General features: G+C 40.1%; 1 protein-coding gene across 2 annotated transcripts in view; it reads right to left on the bottom strand.

Annotated features, from left to right (window-relative positions):
- LOC117054959 (rho-related BTB domain-containing protein 3-like) overlaps window positions 1-15,696 on the bottom strand; it is a 28,989-nt gene that overhangs the window by 8,610 nt on the left and 4,683 nt on the right. For both annotated transcript variants that reach the window (XM_033164223.1, XM_033164222.1), the window contains exons 3-8: window positions 15,233-15,425; window positions 11,005-11,156; window positions 7,978-8,089; window positions 6,599-6,964; window positions 4,961-5,073; window positions 3,773-3,893 (exon numbers count right to left, since the gene is read on the bottom strand). In XM_033164223.1, the coding sequence (XP_033020114.1) occupies window positions 3,773-3,893; window positions 4,961-5,073; window positions 6,599-6,964; window positions 7,978-8,089; window positions 11,005-11,156; window positions 15,233-15,425 (1,057 nt within the window). The remainder of the gene's footprint in view (window positions 1-3,772; window positions 3,894-4,960; window positions 5,074-6,598; window positions 6,965-7,977; window positions 8,090-11,004; window positions 11,157-15,232; window positions 15,426-15,696) is intronic.

Genomic DNA, 15,696 nt, shown 5'->3' with positions numbered 1-15,696 from the left:
AAAAAAGACACTGTGTGTGTGTGTGTGTGTGTGTGCGCGCGCGCTTCTATTAATGCTGCCCATTGAAACTTTATGATCTGTGGCACCAATCTGTAAATATGGCATCCATGTGTATAATGCAAACGTCTGCATGGAGGCTTCCACATAATCTACAACCCTAACTATTCAGGGTTCCATATAGTATAGAAGGCTTTGTGCACTCAGCTATTTGAGTAAAGATTTCCACCCAGCCGATGTGCGTCTTGTAGACAGAGGTGCCTGAGAGCAGGGCTACTCAACACTGGTTTCAGGGGCAGAGTTATGTTCTTGTTTGCTGCAGCCCCACTCTTTCCTCACATGATCAATTCAGTTTTGAATAAAATGCCTGAATAGGGTTTAATTCTTTGGAAAAAGCACTGATAGAAGTAAACTGACATTTGCTCTGCAACTGAAAAACTTCTACAGTAAATGGCCCCAACATTTCACATTTCTAATACATTGATTTGTATGAGAGAAATAATGCACTGGTGAGGCATTTACCCATAATTTTATTCATCTCTAGGCCTAACTTACGAGTACTTAAGTATTTAAAATGCACAATCAGAGGCTGATTTTTTAAAATAACTGTTCCAGGCTCAAAACTGTCTTAGTGCCATGCTCTATGACTTGGAACTATTGGTTTAATCCCTGGGATCCATCACTAAGGAAGGAATAGCACTTTTCACATCCTCAGAGGTACTCCTATTATTACTGGAATTAAAAAGTCTCAGGGACTGATCTGTGTGCCCTGACAAAAATCTGGACACAATCTGGTAAACACAACTGAACTCTTTTGTGCAGTACATTCCTAAATTAGGTGTTTTTAGCTCTAAAGACAAAAAAACACTTTAAAAAGTACAAATTCATTATCATTGTGTTCTGTTTAGTAATAGATGGCTGCACTCTTGTTAATATGAATATATTCCTCTGTGGCATTTGTTTGAGACAAGCAATGAAACCTACTGTTCCCTCAACTTCCTACAAGAATTGTCCAAAGAGTAGCCCTTAGAACTGAGCTGTCTGTCTCACCAAGCTGTGCATTTGTATTTTGTTCTCCTTTCAAAGGACTGTTTGTTTTCTCTGCATACTGAAGGCGGCATCTAGAAAAGAATTCCCTTGTACGCATGTGCCTAGTTCATAGAGATTCAGACTTTGCTGTGGCTTTTCAAAGCTGAAAGCAAAATAATTAAACAACTCTTTAATCTTGTGCAAGCAGAAGTTTGAAGTTGATCAAAAATACTTGCCACTACTTGCAGCAAAAACTGCAAGGATTTTAGCGGAGGCAATTAGAATAAGATCTATTATTTGATTATTGATGTAAACCTCCAAAATGTATTTGGTATAGTTAAGTTTTTACCTCTTTCTTCAGTACATTTTATTTTATTTTATTTTATTTTATTGCTATGGCTAGTGGCTGATGCAAATAAAGATTCTTCTGATTCTTGCCACTACTCCTGTCTGTGTATAGGCATAGAAGTAGTTAAGGGTTGCAATTCTGTACAAAATCCTGCTTAAATCCCACTGAAGTCAATGAGATTAGGCACTGTTAATAATACACAGGACAGCAAATATAGCTCCATTACTGGGAAGGCAAAAATGAAGAAATGCCAGTATCGTCTGTAAAGGCAGCTGTGCTAGCGTATAAGAAAATTAGGCCAATACCTTTAATAGGCCAACCAAAATAGCACACATTAGAATTGCAAGTTTTTGAGTTTTACAGAACTGTTCATCAAGCTAGATGGTAAACAGAGCAATGTGGGGACAGGTGGGGGATTTCTTTTTTATTGTTTGGTTGCTGTTGAAAACATGGATTTTGCATCTGGTCATAGTCTTACAATGGAATGGGGGAGGAGGCACTAGCAGACATTAACATGAGGCTATTTAGGTGCAGCGGGATGCAGGTGGCACCGTGGGTTAAACCACAGAGCCTAGGACTTACTGATCAGAAGGTCAGCGGTTTGAATCCCTCCGACGGGGTGAGCTCCCGTTGCTCGGTCCCAGCTCCTGCCCACCTAGCAGTTCGAAAGCACGCCAAAGTGCAAGTAGATAAATAGGTACTGCTTCAGTGGGAAGGTAAACGGCGTTTCCGTGCGCTGCTCTGGTTTGCCAGAAGCAGCTTTGTCATGCTGGCCACATGACCCGGAAGCTGTACATCGGCTCCCTCGGCCAGTAAAGCGAGATGAGCGCTGCAACCCCAGAGTCGGACACGACTGGAGCTAATGGTCAGGGGTCCCTTTACCTTTACCTTTATTTAGGTGCTATGTGGCTCTCACCTTCACTAATATAAGGTCTGCGTCCTGGCCAAGAAGTGGTGCCAGGATAGGTGCTGATTTCCTGCAAGATCTGAGCAAAGTGTTGAAAGATGTCTAGGAGAGCAAAATATCTCTTGAGATTTGAGAGAGATCTTTCACGGACCAATGCCACCAATGCAAGGACCCACAGTCCAGGTGGGGCTCGCTAACTCAGGAAGGAGGTGTGTGATTCCTCAGCTGGAGAAGGCTCAGGTGAGGGTCAGATGCCTTGTCAAGCCCAGAAGCTATAACAGGCCTGCGTCCTGGTTTCCACCTACTAAGGAACCTGTGTGTTTTGCCTAAGGTTGGAGACAGACCTGTATAACAGATAATTCTTGAGTTTTGAGAGATCAGGAATCAGCCACATTTGATTCTTTTCCCCAGCTGGCCTTGATGCAATCTACATAGCCCCTAACCATTCTCATACATACTACCTCCTTCCCCATTGTTTTGAGACTTTGATCAGATACAGTGGAGCCTCGGTTGTCAAACGCTTTGGAAGTCGAAAGTTTCAGATTTCAAACTCCGACAACCCGGAAGTGAATGCTTCCATTTTTGAACGCGCCTCGGAAGTCAAATGGCTCCCAAGGTGCGTTTCTCCATTTTTTCAATGGATTTTGCCAACTGGCAATTCCACCTTGGTTGTCAAATGTTTCAGAAGTCAAACGGTCTTCCAGAACGGAAGAACTTCCTGACAGTGAGGGCTGTTCAGCAGTGGAATTTGCTACCAAGGAGTGTGGTGGAGTCTCCTTCTTTGGAGGTCTTTAAGCAGAGGCTTGACAGCCATCTGTCAGGAATGCTTTGATGGTGTTTCCTGCTTGGCAGGGGGTTGGACTGGATGGCCCTTGTGGTCTCTTCCAACTCTATGATTCTATGATTCTATAACTGTACAGGCTCCATGACTTTAATATCAGCTTAAAAAATAATGTTTCCTCCTTTCCCTATCCCACTTCTCTGTTTACCATCTAGCCTTCTGAAAAGTTCTGGGAGACCTGGAAGCTTTGAAACTATTTTGTGATTATTTTAGATGGCATACTAAAGGCACCGCCATAATTGGGATTTTGCAATATAATCAAATATCAAATGAGATTCCCCCCTCTCCTACCATACATTTGGCTTTGCAACATTTTCACAACACTATAATAAATATTGCTGGAAACCACAGGAGGGAAGAGTGCTCTTATGCTCGAATCCTACTTGCAAGTTTTTCTACAGGCATCTAGTTGGTCATTGTCGGAACAAAATGCTGGACTAGATGGGCCATTGGCCTGATCCAGCAGCCTCTTCTTATGATATGCTCTTACATATTGAATTCTCCCTTGTATTCTAGATAATGAAAACATATTGATGATGCTACTCATTTTTATTGCAAAAGTTATTCAATTCATCACCAGGAGGTATTTTATCATTGTTTGACTACTTAAAGGGAAAAGGTGGGAAAACAAATGAGATAAGTTTAATACCTTGTATTTTGAACATGACGTCAGCTAACACAGTTGTGTTAAAGAAGAGCCTGAGAGAGCTGTTACATAACTGCAGGGGCCTTTTTGACAAATATGATCTGCAATTTCTTGAGCTGTTAACCTGAAAAAGGAAAAGACAGGAGAACTTATGAGTGCCAATGCTTTTTAAGTGCCTACCGTACTCTTGTTCCTGCTTTGGTAGCAAACGGTATGAAACCACTGGAGCCTGTTTTTTTCACTTTGTTCATGACTGATCAGCAACATCTGTTGCACACTTTCAAAAGCTCTTCCTCCATTTTTATTTCTACTACCATAAATAGGGATCTCACAATGGTTCTTACTCTAAATATGTATCCTGCCATTGTAAGCCCCCCCCCCCCCGATGCATATAGCGTCCCACAGACCATAATTCTGGTGCAAGGTAGTAATCAATATTTTCCCAGTTTCCTTTTGGGATGTTCTTCTAGCTAGACACCTAACATTGGGAAGATCAAGCCGGGAGGTTGCAAAAAGAAATGTAACATTCTCCTACATACACAGAATCCTGAACACGACACTTTGTTTCTGACCATGGGGCACAATCCATCACAAAGTGATCCTGCACTTATCTTGTTGAAATAAACAGGAGCTGTGCAAAAGACCACCCTTGCACATTGTGTCCCAGCCTTAAGTCAGATGACTGTGTCTCTCTTAAAGGTATCCAAAAGCTGGCAGCCTGAGACAGCTACTTCACCTAGCGTGATGGCAGGGTTGCTTCTGCATCAACATTCATAAACAAAATAAAGTAATGCTCCCTCCCTTATATGAACCAAATATTTTCCCCTCTGAAACCTGACGCTTGTTAGCGTTTAAGCTTCCCATAGCTGCATCTTAAACTCTTTCATTGATAGGAAGAATATTAATTAAGAAATAATTGTTTAATAAGGATCATTTTGAATACTCTGTCATCATCACCCCGTGAGTTATTAAATCCACATATTCAAAAAGTTTATAATCTTTCCAGTTGTTGAATTCACCCTTTCCCCTTATTTCTATAGTCTAACTAATACTGAACTTAATGGTGAGTCATTTGGACTTAACACCCTTTATTGATAAACCTTCTATCTAAGGGATCCAATCCAAACCACTCCATCTGGCCTTTTGCAATCCAATAAGTGCAACTGAAAGGGGGAAAAAAATGTGGCTTACCTTTCCTGGAATTTTCAAGATACATTTTACTCTCTCAAGAACAAGCTCAACGTTCCCAAGATCCTTCAGCTTCTTTTTGATATGTTCTTCTAATAGTTCCCATTGGAAAGCACCTGTGGAGATGAGACAAACAATACTTCTAGGCTATGGCGCCTCTCAGACTATCAGTTTTTTAGCACCAGAAATGCAGTTATTATCAATATGTGCTGCACACAACCCAAGCATCTTCTCAGGGGGTGGCATTTCTGTCGCAGGGACACTGCATTTTTATATAACTGAATGAACTATATTTGGTACCTGGGAAAAGGAAAATCTTGCCTCTCCACATGCCCGAATAGCAAAGTCACTGTTATTGTGCTTGATGTTAATGTGGGTGTCATCGGCACTAATAAGACATCCCTATGGTGTAAGTGACAAAACTACCTCCCCAGTTCCTGACTTTTAAATAAAAGTATGCAATGCAAGGAAATAATTAGAATTGGAAAGGAGGCATCTGTTTGCCCTTTAACAACTGGCCTTGCAAAGGTTGTGAAGTTGCATCCTTCATATGCACACATACACAACAACATTTCAGCATCAGACTTGGAAGAAAATATACATTAAGACATGATGTCTAGATTCAGAGTTCTGCATGTGTTTTGATGCATAAACATATTTCCTGGAGAATATGGCATCCCCACCTAGTGCAATAAACCCAATAGGCATGTGACTGGAGTTGTCCTCAAACACACTGAAAGGAACTGTCCTTTCAAGAGCAAGAACTCCATGTGTAGACAGGAGCACCCTAAGTTTAAGGAATCTTAGGGCAGTAAAACTGGGTACAATCCACCAAAGAGTGCCATTGAAGAAGAGGAAGAAGAGTTTGGATTTGATATCCCGCTTTTCACTACCTGAAGGAGTCTCAAAGCGGCTAACATTCTCCTTTCCCTTCCTCCCCCACAACAAACACTCTGTGAGGTGAGTGGAGCTGAGAGACTTCAGAGAAGTGTGACTAGCCCAAGGTCACCCAGCAGCTGCATGTGGAGGAGCGGAGACACGAACCCGGTTCCCCAGATTACGAGTCTGCCGCTCTTAACCACTACACCAGACTGGCTCTTGCACTATTTCCATTTTTTTTTATTTCCTTCTTCAAAGGCTCTTGACTGCAATAGCTTGGTGGATTGCTTTATTGCACCTCCTTAGTAGAGTAACCAAGTGCCAAACCCTATCATCTCCACGTTTAGTCATCAATATCACTTTTCCTCCATCACCACTATTCAGCAAAAGTTTTTAATATGTAATAATCAGAAAACAACAAAGATGACAGGAATGGGATAGCCTGGTGCCCAAACAACTTAAATTGTGCAAACAAAAGTTCTTGCAACATTTACACTTCCCACTGAAATCTCCTTCATTAAAAAAAATCCCCACATAAAGAACACCAAACATTTGGAAGAAAAGTTTTCAGATAGTCTACTCCCTGACATGCTAGTAATCTGTATGCATCCATCTCAAGTCTGAAGTGGTTAAGTTCAGGAGCAGATTTATTACAACAATGAGAACTAGGCTTCTAGCGAGATGGTATGCAGCCCCATTGCAGTAGGTTAGCTCTTTCTTGCTAAAAGACAAAAAACAGCCAGAACCATTCTGACAGGATACCTGAGTAAATGAAGTGCAGAATGTCTGACAAACAAGAACAGAAGAAAGAGTCTTTAACAATGACTCTTACTGGTGAATTGCATGATGAGTTGTGGTTTAAAACAGGAAGCACAGCTTGCCGGTTTGCTGCAAAGAGAGTCTGGGCAGTTCGAATGATGGAGGAATCCTGAATGTCTGCTGGACTCTTCACATTAAAGAGTAACATGAACACATGGCTAACAGAGCACAGAACAATCCTGTGGGCTTCTGCTACTTCCTTCAAGTCTTCAGAATAAAATACCACATCTGCACACTGGCAACAGAACAGCAGGTTATGTAAATCGGAGTCATAATGCGAGGCTTCACCTTTTAAGATTGGCATTTTTTCTAAAACAAAACAAAAAAAATAGAAATCATGAATAAACTGTTTGTAACTCCAAATTTGCACTAGGCACAATGCAAACAAAAGCATTTTTATTCCCTGGGACTGGATTAAATGAGGACATAACAGCGTTTTCCTAACTGCCCTAAATACATTTCTCTTTACTACACTTTGGCCAGCAAAGGAAGCCCAATTTCTCTAACTTCTCAGGTTAATAAAAATTGTAAAAACATTTACTAAAAAATTAGATGTTTCTGAAATTCATCATTGGAGAATTGCTTGAACTTCAGTTGTTTTAAACAATATAGCCAAAGGACTGTGAGGACAAAAGGCTGCATACTCACAAAGGCCAAACTACGTTTTATACTGACCATCACCAGCAACTGCTTGTAATAGTGAAAAAAATGCAAAACATTCTGATGTCAGGGTAAATTGTATTAGATGCCAAAGGAGTCTGAGGAGCTACACAGCATTTTTGACAGCAGCCATGCACTTAACGTAATCAGAATTCAAGAAACTCACCTGATTCCTCATTATGAGCCAGGGCCCTTTTGCCATCTGGCTAGTAGAGGATGGTGGGGTGGAGTGGAAAATAATACCAGTGGAGAGTGAATAACGAAAGTTGTTAGGTGCCAGAGAACTTACAGCTGGCTTCTATTCAGATACTGGCACCAGTACTATAATTATTTGTTGTAGTTCACACTTTCCTCTAGGCCCTGAAGCCCCTCTGCTGCAGCAAGCCTGCCAGGAGTTAATCCCAAAACGGGGGATTCCAGGGATAGGGCAGCCTATGGTCTACCAGAGCCCTCCATCCCCCTGAGTGATCCTAGGGTCAGACCCATCTACTACACAAGTATAGAGCTACTGTGTTAATTTGGGAGGGTTTGTCAAAAACATTCAAAATAACCATAAAAAGAAGACCCCACCACCACCGACAGCACAGGCCAGCAGGGCTTTAAAATTGATAAATTCTCCCTCCATCTCCTGCTGCTTAGATGTGCTCTGTTGGAAATTATACCTGGCTGATCAAGTTGAGGTGGCTTAACTCCATGGCACTTATGGCTTTTTTTCCTTTTCTTCATTTTTTCAGAAGATTTCTGATTCAAGCTTTGTATCATAAAATATTCCAGCTAAAATAAAATATACACATATGTATTTACTTAACCTTCTTAGATTTATTTAAGAAGCCACAGCAGATCAATTATGGTTAAATGCTGATTGGACACTTTAATCAACTTGAAAGATAACAAATTTCTCATGTACCTTTTCATACAAAAGCAGGAGCACTGAACATTTAGAAGATATTAAGTAAAGTAGAAAGGATGACTCCTATAGTATTCATGTCAGTGGCAGGGAGTTTGGATGTTTCAGAACTGACCAAGAGTCCAAATCTCCATGTGGTTTTTACCCTTTCTCCCATTAAATTAGCCTCATCTGTCGAGTACAAGAAACAGGGCATTTCTTCCAGCAGCCTCTATGTCTATTATGGAATTCCCTGCCAGTGGAAATGCAGTAAGAGCCTCCTCCTCTTTGAAATTTTTAACATTCTTTGAAAATGTTTTGTAGGAAGGCCTTTTATGTAAAGGGTGTATAGGGTGCCCATTGCAAGAGAGGACTATTCTGGCTCCCGCCCAAGGCCAAACCAAAAAGGCATTTACTTGCAAGTAAAGAAGTAAATTTTGATACAAACTTAGCATCTAAGAAAGAACATAATCAAGTCCATAGCTTTGCATATACTGGACAGGCTGCAGAGCTGGCCTTCTCTGTATGGGAGTAGACTCTAGAGCTCACAGGTACATGCCAGTTCCTATGCCCATGCTTATGAGCTCCTTGCCATAGGTCTGCTAGGTGCTGCATTGCACACTGGGCCTCCTTGGTGCAACAATGGGGACCTCATAAGCCTCTCTGAAGGAAGAACATGAAAATCATCCAAACTTGATGAAGTGAGGTATTGTTTATTATACTGTACCAACAAATCTTTAAAAGATTAGCCTTTATCATCCCTGCTTCAAAATAACACTGATAGAAATTAGTACAAGGAAGGAACACCATGCTTAATGTGCTTATAGAATCAATTTAGTAGGCAAAGCCAAGCAAATGAGGACAGCTCTCACAGATGTTAATTTAAAAACAATAACAAATCTACATAATATGTATTCAATTAGCTCCCTCACAGCTAAATTACTACCCTGCCCATTAACTATCCTGTTTTCCATGGGAGAAACCTAACGTCTATTGAAATTCATTTTTAAAGTAGCTGATTCAACAGACAAACTAAAGTGCCTACTGACTGCAAACCATACTGCAGAAATCTTAAAACAGGCTCACTTCCAATACACAATTAAGATTGGCAAATCCATTAATGGCACTAAATATTGTTTCCCAGAAATAATTCGGAATCTATTGCTACTGTTTTCAAGACAGTGATTCATTTGAGAATGGGTGTAATCCGTATTCATTCAAACCATTTCTTTAAAAAAATCTGATATGGCTAGCCAATGGCTAATGTAATTAATGAACTGAAATGAACTATTTGCCAAGACTGGGACGAGGAAGGAAAGGCTGGTGGTGTGAGAGCATCAGGCTTGCAGTGCCACGCACAGATGCACACGTACTTAGGCCCACTGCTACCAGAGGTGTACCTAGGCTCCCTTGTGACCTTGGCAAGGCACTGTATTGGCGCCATCCCCTTATCGCTTGCACCCATGGCAAGGAGATATACTGGTGCCTCTGAAGCCAGGAGAGACCATGGACTCAAAATTCAAAAACTTTGTTTTTCATCACCTATTGCACTCTGCCAGTTATTTCCTCCTTGGCCACTGGAGTTGGGTCTGCTCTGCTCCACCTCCTCTCCTCCTCCTCCATCGGTCCATCTGCCTGCTTTCCTCCCTCCCTCTGGTTGCTGCGTTCCCTTCTGCCTCCTTCCACCTTCCCTTCCTTTTTCCTCCTCCTGCAACTCTCACCCTCCTTCTTCTGACCTGAGCCCTCACACTTCTAACAGCGCCACCACCCACTGGGGAGGGCCCCCCAGCGAGCAACTGGATTCCATCACAAAGGCACCCAGAGGAGCCGCCAGGCCTTGCCCAGCCACTCAGAAAAGCTCCAAGCCAGTCCAAGTGGCACCATTTTTGTGCCCTCATGGGCCTGCGTCCTTAGTAGGGGCCAGGCCAACCAACCCTTATGTACACCCCTGAATGCCACCACCAACCCAGTGCTTCTGCTGCCCTGTCCATACTAATCAGTGGCAGCGTTGCCCCAGCTAGGAGTACGCAACAGCAGCACTTCTTACATACTGCAACTGTAAAAAACTGAAAATGCATCCAAATTAAGGATGTAATACTACACTCGCTTACTAGGAGCACGCCCCACTAAACTCAAAGGCACTTGTGTTTCAGAAAGCATGTTCACAATAGTGCTGAAACATTTTGCTGCATTTCAATTTAATTTAGTTCCATTCCTCCAAGTACTAATCATTGCATGTAGACTTTCTCCTTCCCAAATAGTGGACTTTGAACAATGAAGGAGCCTTAAAAATGGCTCGGAGAAGAGGCAGCGCAAGACTGTTGTCAGTGAAAATACCCCCACTTCCTAACATGATTTCCTGTGGTACCTTGAGCAAAATGTTCCAATTACATCGTTTATTTCACTTACACAATTTATCCTTGCAACAACTCTGCCTGATATGATAGCTTTAAGCTAAAGTTTAAACTGTCATAATGAGTTGCCACATTTATATTCCATCTTTCCTTCAAGGAGCTCAAGGTGTCATACAAGATTCTCCCCCTTCCCATTTTATCCTCTCTTAATAACCTTGTGAAACATTTTAGGCTAAGAGGGAGTGACTGACCCAGCTTCACAGCTGGGTGGCAATTTGAACTCTGTTCTCCCACCACTTTAACCACTACACCATGCTGGCTCTCTGTGTGGATAAACTGTGTATGAAACAGTGTGTGTGTGTGTGTGTGTGTGTGTATAGCATAGCCCAAATTTCAAAAGATATTTGAAATCTTACCATTTGATCATTCTGAGATTCTTTTCTACTTACCACTCCTCCAAAATATTTTCCTATGTAGAAATCATTGAGACTGTGCAGTTCCAAATAAGTAGCTCCAAGTTCTTTAGCAAGCTGAATCCCTTCAGAAGCTGTAACACAGTTCCCTCTGTCTGAGATGCACAAAGGACAAGTGCAGGGGACTTCTGAGAAAACAAATCATTTATGCAAAATATTTTAATTACATTGGCTCTTCTTCAGTAGCTTCAAAATCATACTAAGGAATTAATAGCACATTCAACAAAAGGTAAGATTTTTAAATCTATTAACAGCATAAATAATGCAAGTGCAAATGCAAAGCTACTCCAACAAGAATTAAACAATAATTTTAATGTTAATTATATTATATATTACTTTTCTTATTGCAAGCTATTTTTGAACATGGGTTGTATTCAACTAAATCCTACTCAGCGTAGATCCACTGAAATTAATGAACCTAGTAATGTACATTTACTTCAACAGGTCTCCTCTGAGCAGGACTAGCACTGAATACCACCCCATACCTTGTTATTTGCGGTTTGTTTGATGTATAACAGCTAAGGTTGCATCAAGGTTTTCTACAAAGATCCCTCCTGAAATGCAAATATGGCTTGCCAAAATGATTAATGTACATGACACAGTATTCCCCCCCCCAAAAAAATGAAATTAAGCGTCTTATTATTTTCACTTCACTTTTCAATTTATCAAAAGTTTCAAAAAATTAAGACAAGTTTCAATGGTAGGACATTATAAATCATAAGGCAAATAATGAGGAAAGCTTGTAACACTTTGCAAGGACATTTGCCAGACCACAATTTCCTCTAAATTGCAGTCAGCATGATATTACACAAGAATTCTGCATTCCTTACTAGGAAGTGTCAGTAGGACCACAGACAGAGTAAACAAGGCTCTGCAGACAGCATTAACTATTATTTTCATTGTTAACTGGAGGGAAAAAAGTTCCCATAAGAAAACAGACTTGTCTTGTTTTAAATAAAAAATATTTAAGTGCATTATTATATTGTGTCATCAGTGTACATGACACTGATATTCAAAAAGACAAGATTTCCTTGCCCCTAAATTTAATCTCTACTATGCCCTAGGATATATCAAATTGCCTATGAATCACATCAGATAATATTTCATGAAAAAGAAGATTGCTATCTACTGACAGTTCTTACTGTAAAAGCAGTGGTGCAGTCACAACGAAATAATCTCTCTTGGGTCATTTATATTCTGATTATCAACTATTCCAAATAACATTGCCTTGCAGATGCATAACAAAAAATGACAAATATAAGGTTGCATCCAATGGTAGGTATAGTCAAAGCAGACCCACTGAAATAAATGGACATTAATGGACTTGGGTCCAATGATTTTAATGGGTCTATTCTGAGTATAATTCAGTTTGATAGAACATAGATCTGTATATATAAATGCAGAGAGAGAGAAATTTGAGACATCGATACATTTTCACCAAGCATCAAGTTCATTACCTATGGATAATTTTCAAGGTTTACTTCATAGAGTTTGGCTAACATGCAACACAACCTTTTAATACTTTTAGTGTTAACTGCCCACAAGTATTCCAGTAAAGAAATTTCAATTGGGAATCAGGTATTATTACATCAATGAGGATAAATTGCAGCCTTTTAAATAATAAGTATGATGAATGTCAAACTGGTTCATATTATTACAATCTTACTATGGTAGAAACTATTGAAGTTGATGGCATGTTTTCAGATAAAGTGGAATAGAATGTTTATTAACAGTGTGATCATACAAAGCAGTTTCATTCTTGTACATGTTCTCCTTTTTTACACAAATTTAATCTGGAAAAGTTTCCCCTTTTCCTTCATGTTGCTATTCAGTACAGTGGCATCATAGTTTTAATTTAAAAGCATTTCAAATGGTCTACCATATGGAAATGGTCTGCAAGGTATTTGGACCCATAATGCAACAGTGGACTGCATTGCAGCAACTACGGTATATTTTTTAAAAAACTACTTAAAAGTAGCTGCAACTTACAACAATACTGTATAATGGACAAAAACATGACAATGTATTAAGTGATTGTATAATGAAAAAACTTTTTAGCAAATGCTTCTCAATAAGAAATTACAGACTACTCTGATGCTACAACTTTCCAATAATCACATTAGCATGGAAGGTACCAGAAGTAAGGAAGAAACAAAAAACTTTTTTCACTTTTGACACTGTATCAGATTTCACACAAATAATGCCTTCATCATAATTCATTAAACATCATTAAAATTAAAAGTATTAAAAGTAGCTCACAAATGCCCAAACAACATTCTAGGGGGCAGGAACGCTGATATGCCTGTCACTATGCCACAATAAATACATTATGTTAAAATTTCAATTTTCCTGTCAACCTGAAATAACTATTCAAAGATGCTACCCACTATGCCTCTGACTGAATAAATGCTCTGGACATGCCTCCTTCAGTTTCCACTGAGAGCAGGGTAATTTTGCCACAGATATGTTTGGATCATTCAATTGCTCATGATACAGATACACAGCAAAATTACCTATGAGGAGGCATACCAAAATGGAGATATACTGTACAAAGTAACACTACTCTGGGCCATGTTGAGTAAACCTTTTCAGGAGTAAGGACTCAAATCTGTATCTCAGCTATTAGAAGCTTGAGAAACAATGTCACAGCTAAAGTTATGACAATGGAATCTACTCATGCAAAAGCTAAGGGCGATGAGATTCTGAACAGATCTTCACATACACGAGAGACAGCTGTAGAAATCAAATGTGCAAAATCATTTTTTTTATCATGTGTATCAATTTTTCAGAAGATGACATTCATGGTTTCATCATCCAGAGCATAAATTTCACCTAACTTGTGCAGCAGGATAAAATATAGGCAGGGATTTGCCCAGAGCTTCATAGCTCAAAAGGGATTAAAGCCTCAGTCCAAGTTCAAGTCGAACACATCAGGCACCCTTTAAATAACTTTTTCATGAGTGGCTCCCACATGGGCAGCGAATGATCTTTTTGGTTCTAACCAGAGAAGCATCAGGAGAGGATGCCAATTTCATGGGGCGGGCACTTTTGATCAGCCCTGCCCATATGGTTGGATCATTTTAATGAAATTGCAACTGTGCAGGGTCCACTCAAATAAGTTAAGCTCTTACACAGTCTGTGGGATCCCAGCAGACCACACAGCTGACGGGTACCAATGTGGCTTCAGCACAGACAATACAGCCTGCATGACTTTAACTTCTGAATGCAAAGGTGACAGGGGTAGGCCCTTTTAATGGAATCCCTTAACTACTGGGATTGACCTACAGCAGGGGTGGCCAACTCCCAAGAGACTGTGATCTACTCACAGAGTTAAAAACTGGCAGTGATCTACCCCCTTTTGGAGGATTAGGGAGGAAAGCCCTGTTTTGGGGGGTTCAGATCAAAATTGCTGAGCTTCTTTTAGGAAGGAGGAAGGTCCATTTTTAGGGGTTCAGGTCAAAGATGTTGAGCTTGTTTGATGGAGGAAGAAAGCCCTGCTTTTGGGGGGTGCAAGGCAAAAATGTTGAGCTTTTTTTAGGGTAGCCAGTTCTTTGAGGGGAGCCAGTGATCTACCAGTGATCTACCACAGACTTCCAGTGACCTACTGGTAGATCACAATCTACCTGTTGGATGTGTCTGACCTACAGTATGTAAAGTCTATACTAAGCAAAGGAAATGATGTTATGAAGTTACCTGTTACACACAGAACTGATACTGTGAAAGAGTAGGCAAATGTTTGGCAAGCAATGCTAACAATGTAAAGAATTTTCCAAGCAAATTACTGATATGCAATGTCAATAAGCATTTTAATGTTGCAATCTTACCCACACTTACTAAGGTATAAGCCCCACTGAACACTGTGGGATTTACTTTCAAGTAAATGTGCACAGGAGTCTGCTGAAACACATCAAAAGCAGCAATTCTGAAACCAACTAAATTTGGCAAACTTGCATTTCCTGGCTTAGCCCCAGTAACAGCACAAGGGTACACAAACCTAAGTGCTTAACCAATTGCGTAGAAGTGCAATTCTGGAACAAGTCTCTTGACTATAACAAATCTAACCAACAGTACAAATGTTTTGTGACCAAACATTTAGCTTATCATGATTGAACTAACAGCATAGTTTTTTCCCCACCATGATTAACCCAACACTTAGTCTCATATCAATACCTCAGCTGTTTATAAGATGAGCTCCAGCACATACCGTTTTGTCTTGCACCAACAGCAGAAATTATGACAGGAATTGAACAGTGGTTTAATGCTTTTTTTATCAGTGGTGCATAAATGTCCTTTACTTCTTGAAATGAAGACTTGTCATTTACAGAGTATTTAATCACAATGATATCTGCTTCTCCAATAAGGTTCCGAGATGTGTACCAGTCACTGTCAAAAATATCCTATACAAAACAAAAAGATGGAGCTAAATTCCATTTTCTATGGATCAAGAGCAACTGGCAAAATAGTCCTTCACACAAAAGTAATACAAAAGAGTGGTTTTTAATGATGAACTGAATGGTTGCTAAAGCCAAGAACAGAATTTGTAGTCACAGTTTTGTTTGTTTTTACTTTAAAGCCATTTGCGTAGAGATGGCCAGAATTAACAAATTCATTACTATGAAAAATTACCTTTAAACTTCATCTCATTCATTTTTGCAGCAACCCTGTCTT

Source organism: Lacerta agilis, chromosome 11 (assembly GCF_009819535.1).
Source record: "Lacerta agilis isolate rLacAgi1 chromosome 11, rLacAgi1.pri, whole genome shotgun sequence".
In the NCBI taxonomy this organism is placed as follows: domain Eukaryota; kingdom Metazoa; phylum Chordata; class Lepidosauria; order Squamata; family Lacertidae; genus Lacerta; species Lacerta agilis.
Note: the sequence above shows the minus strand (reverse complement) of the source record. Positions and strands in the feature narration are given on the sequence as shown.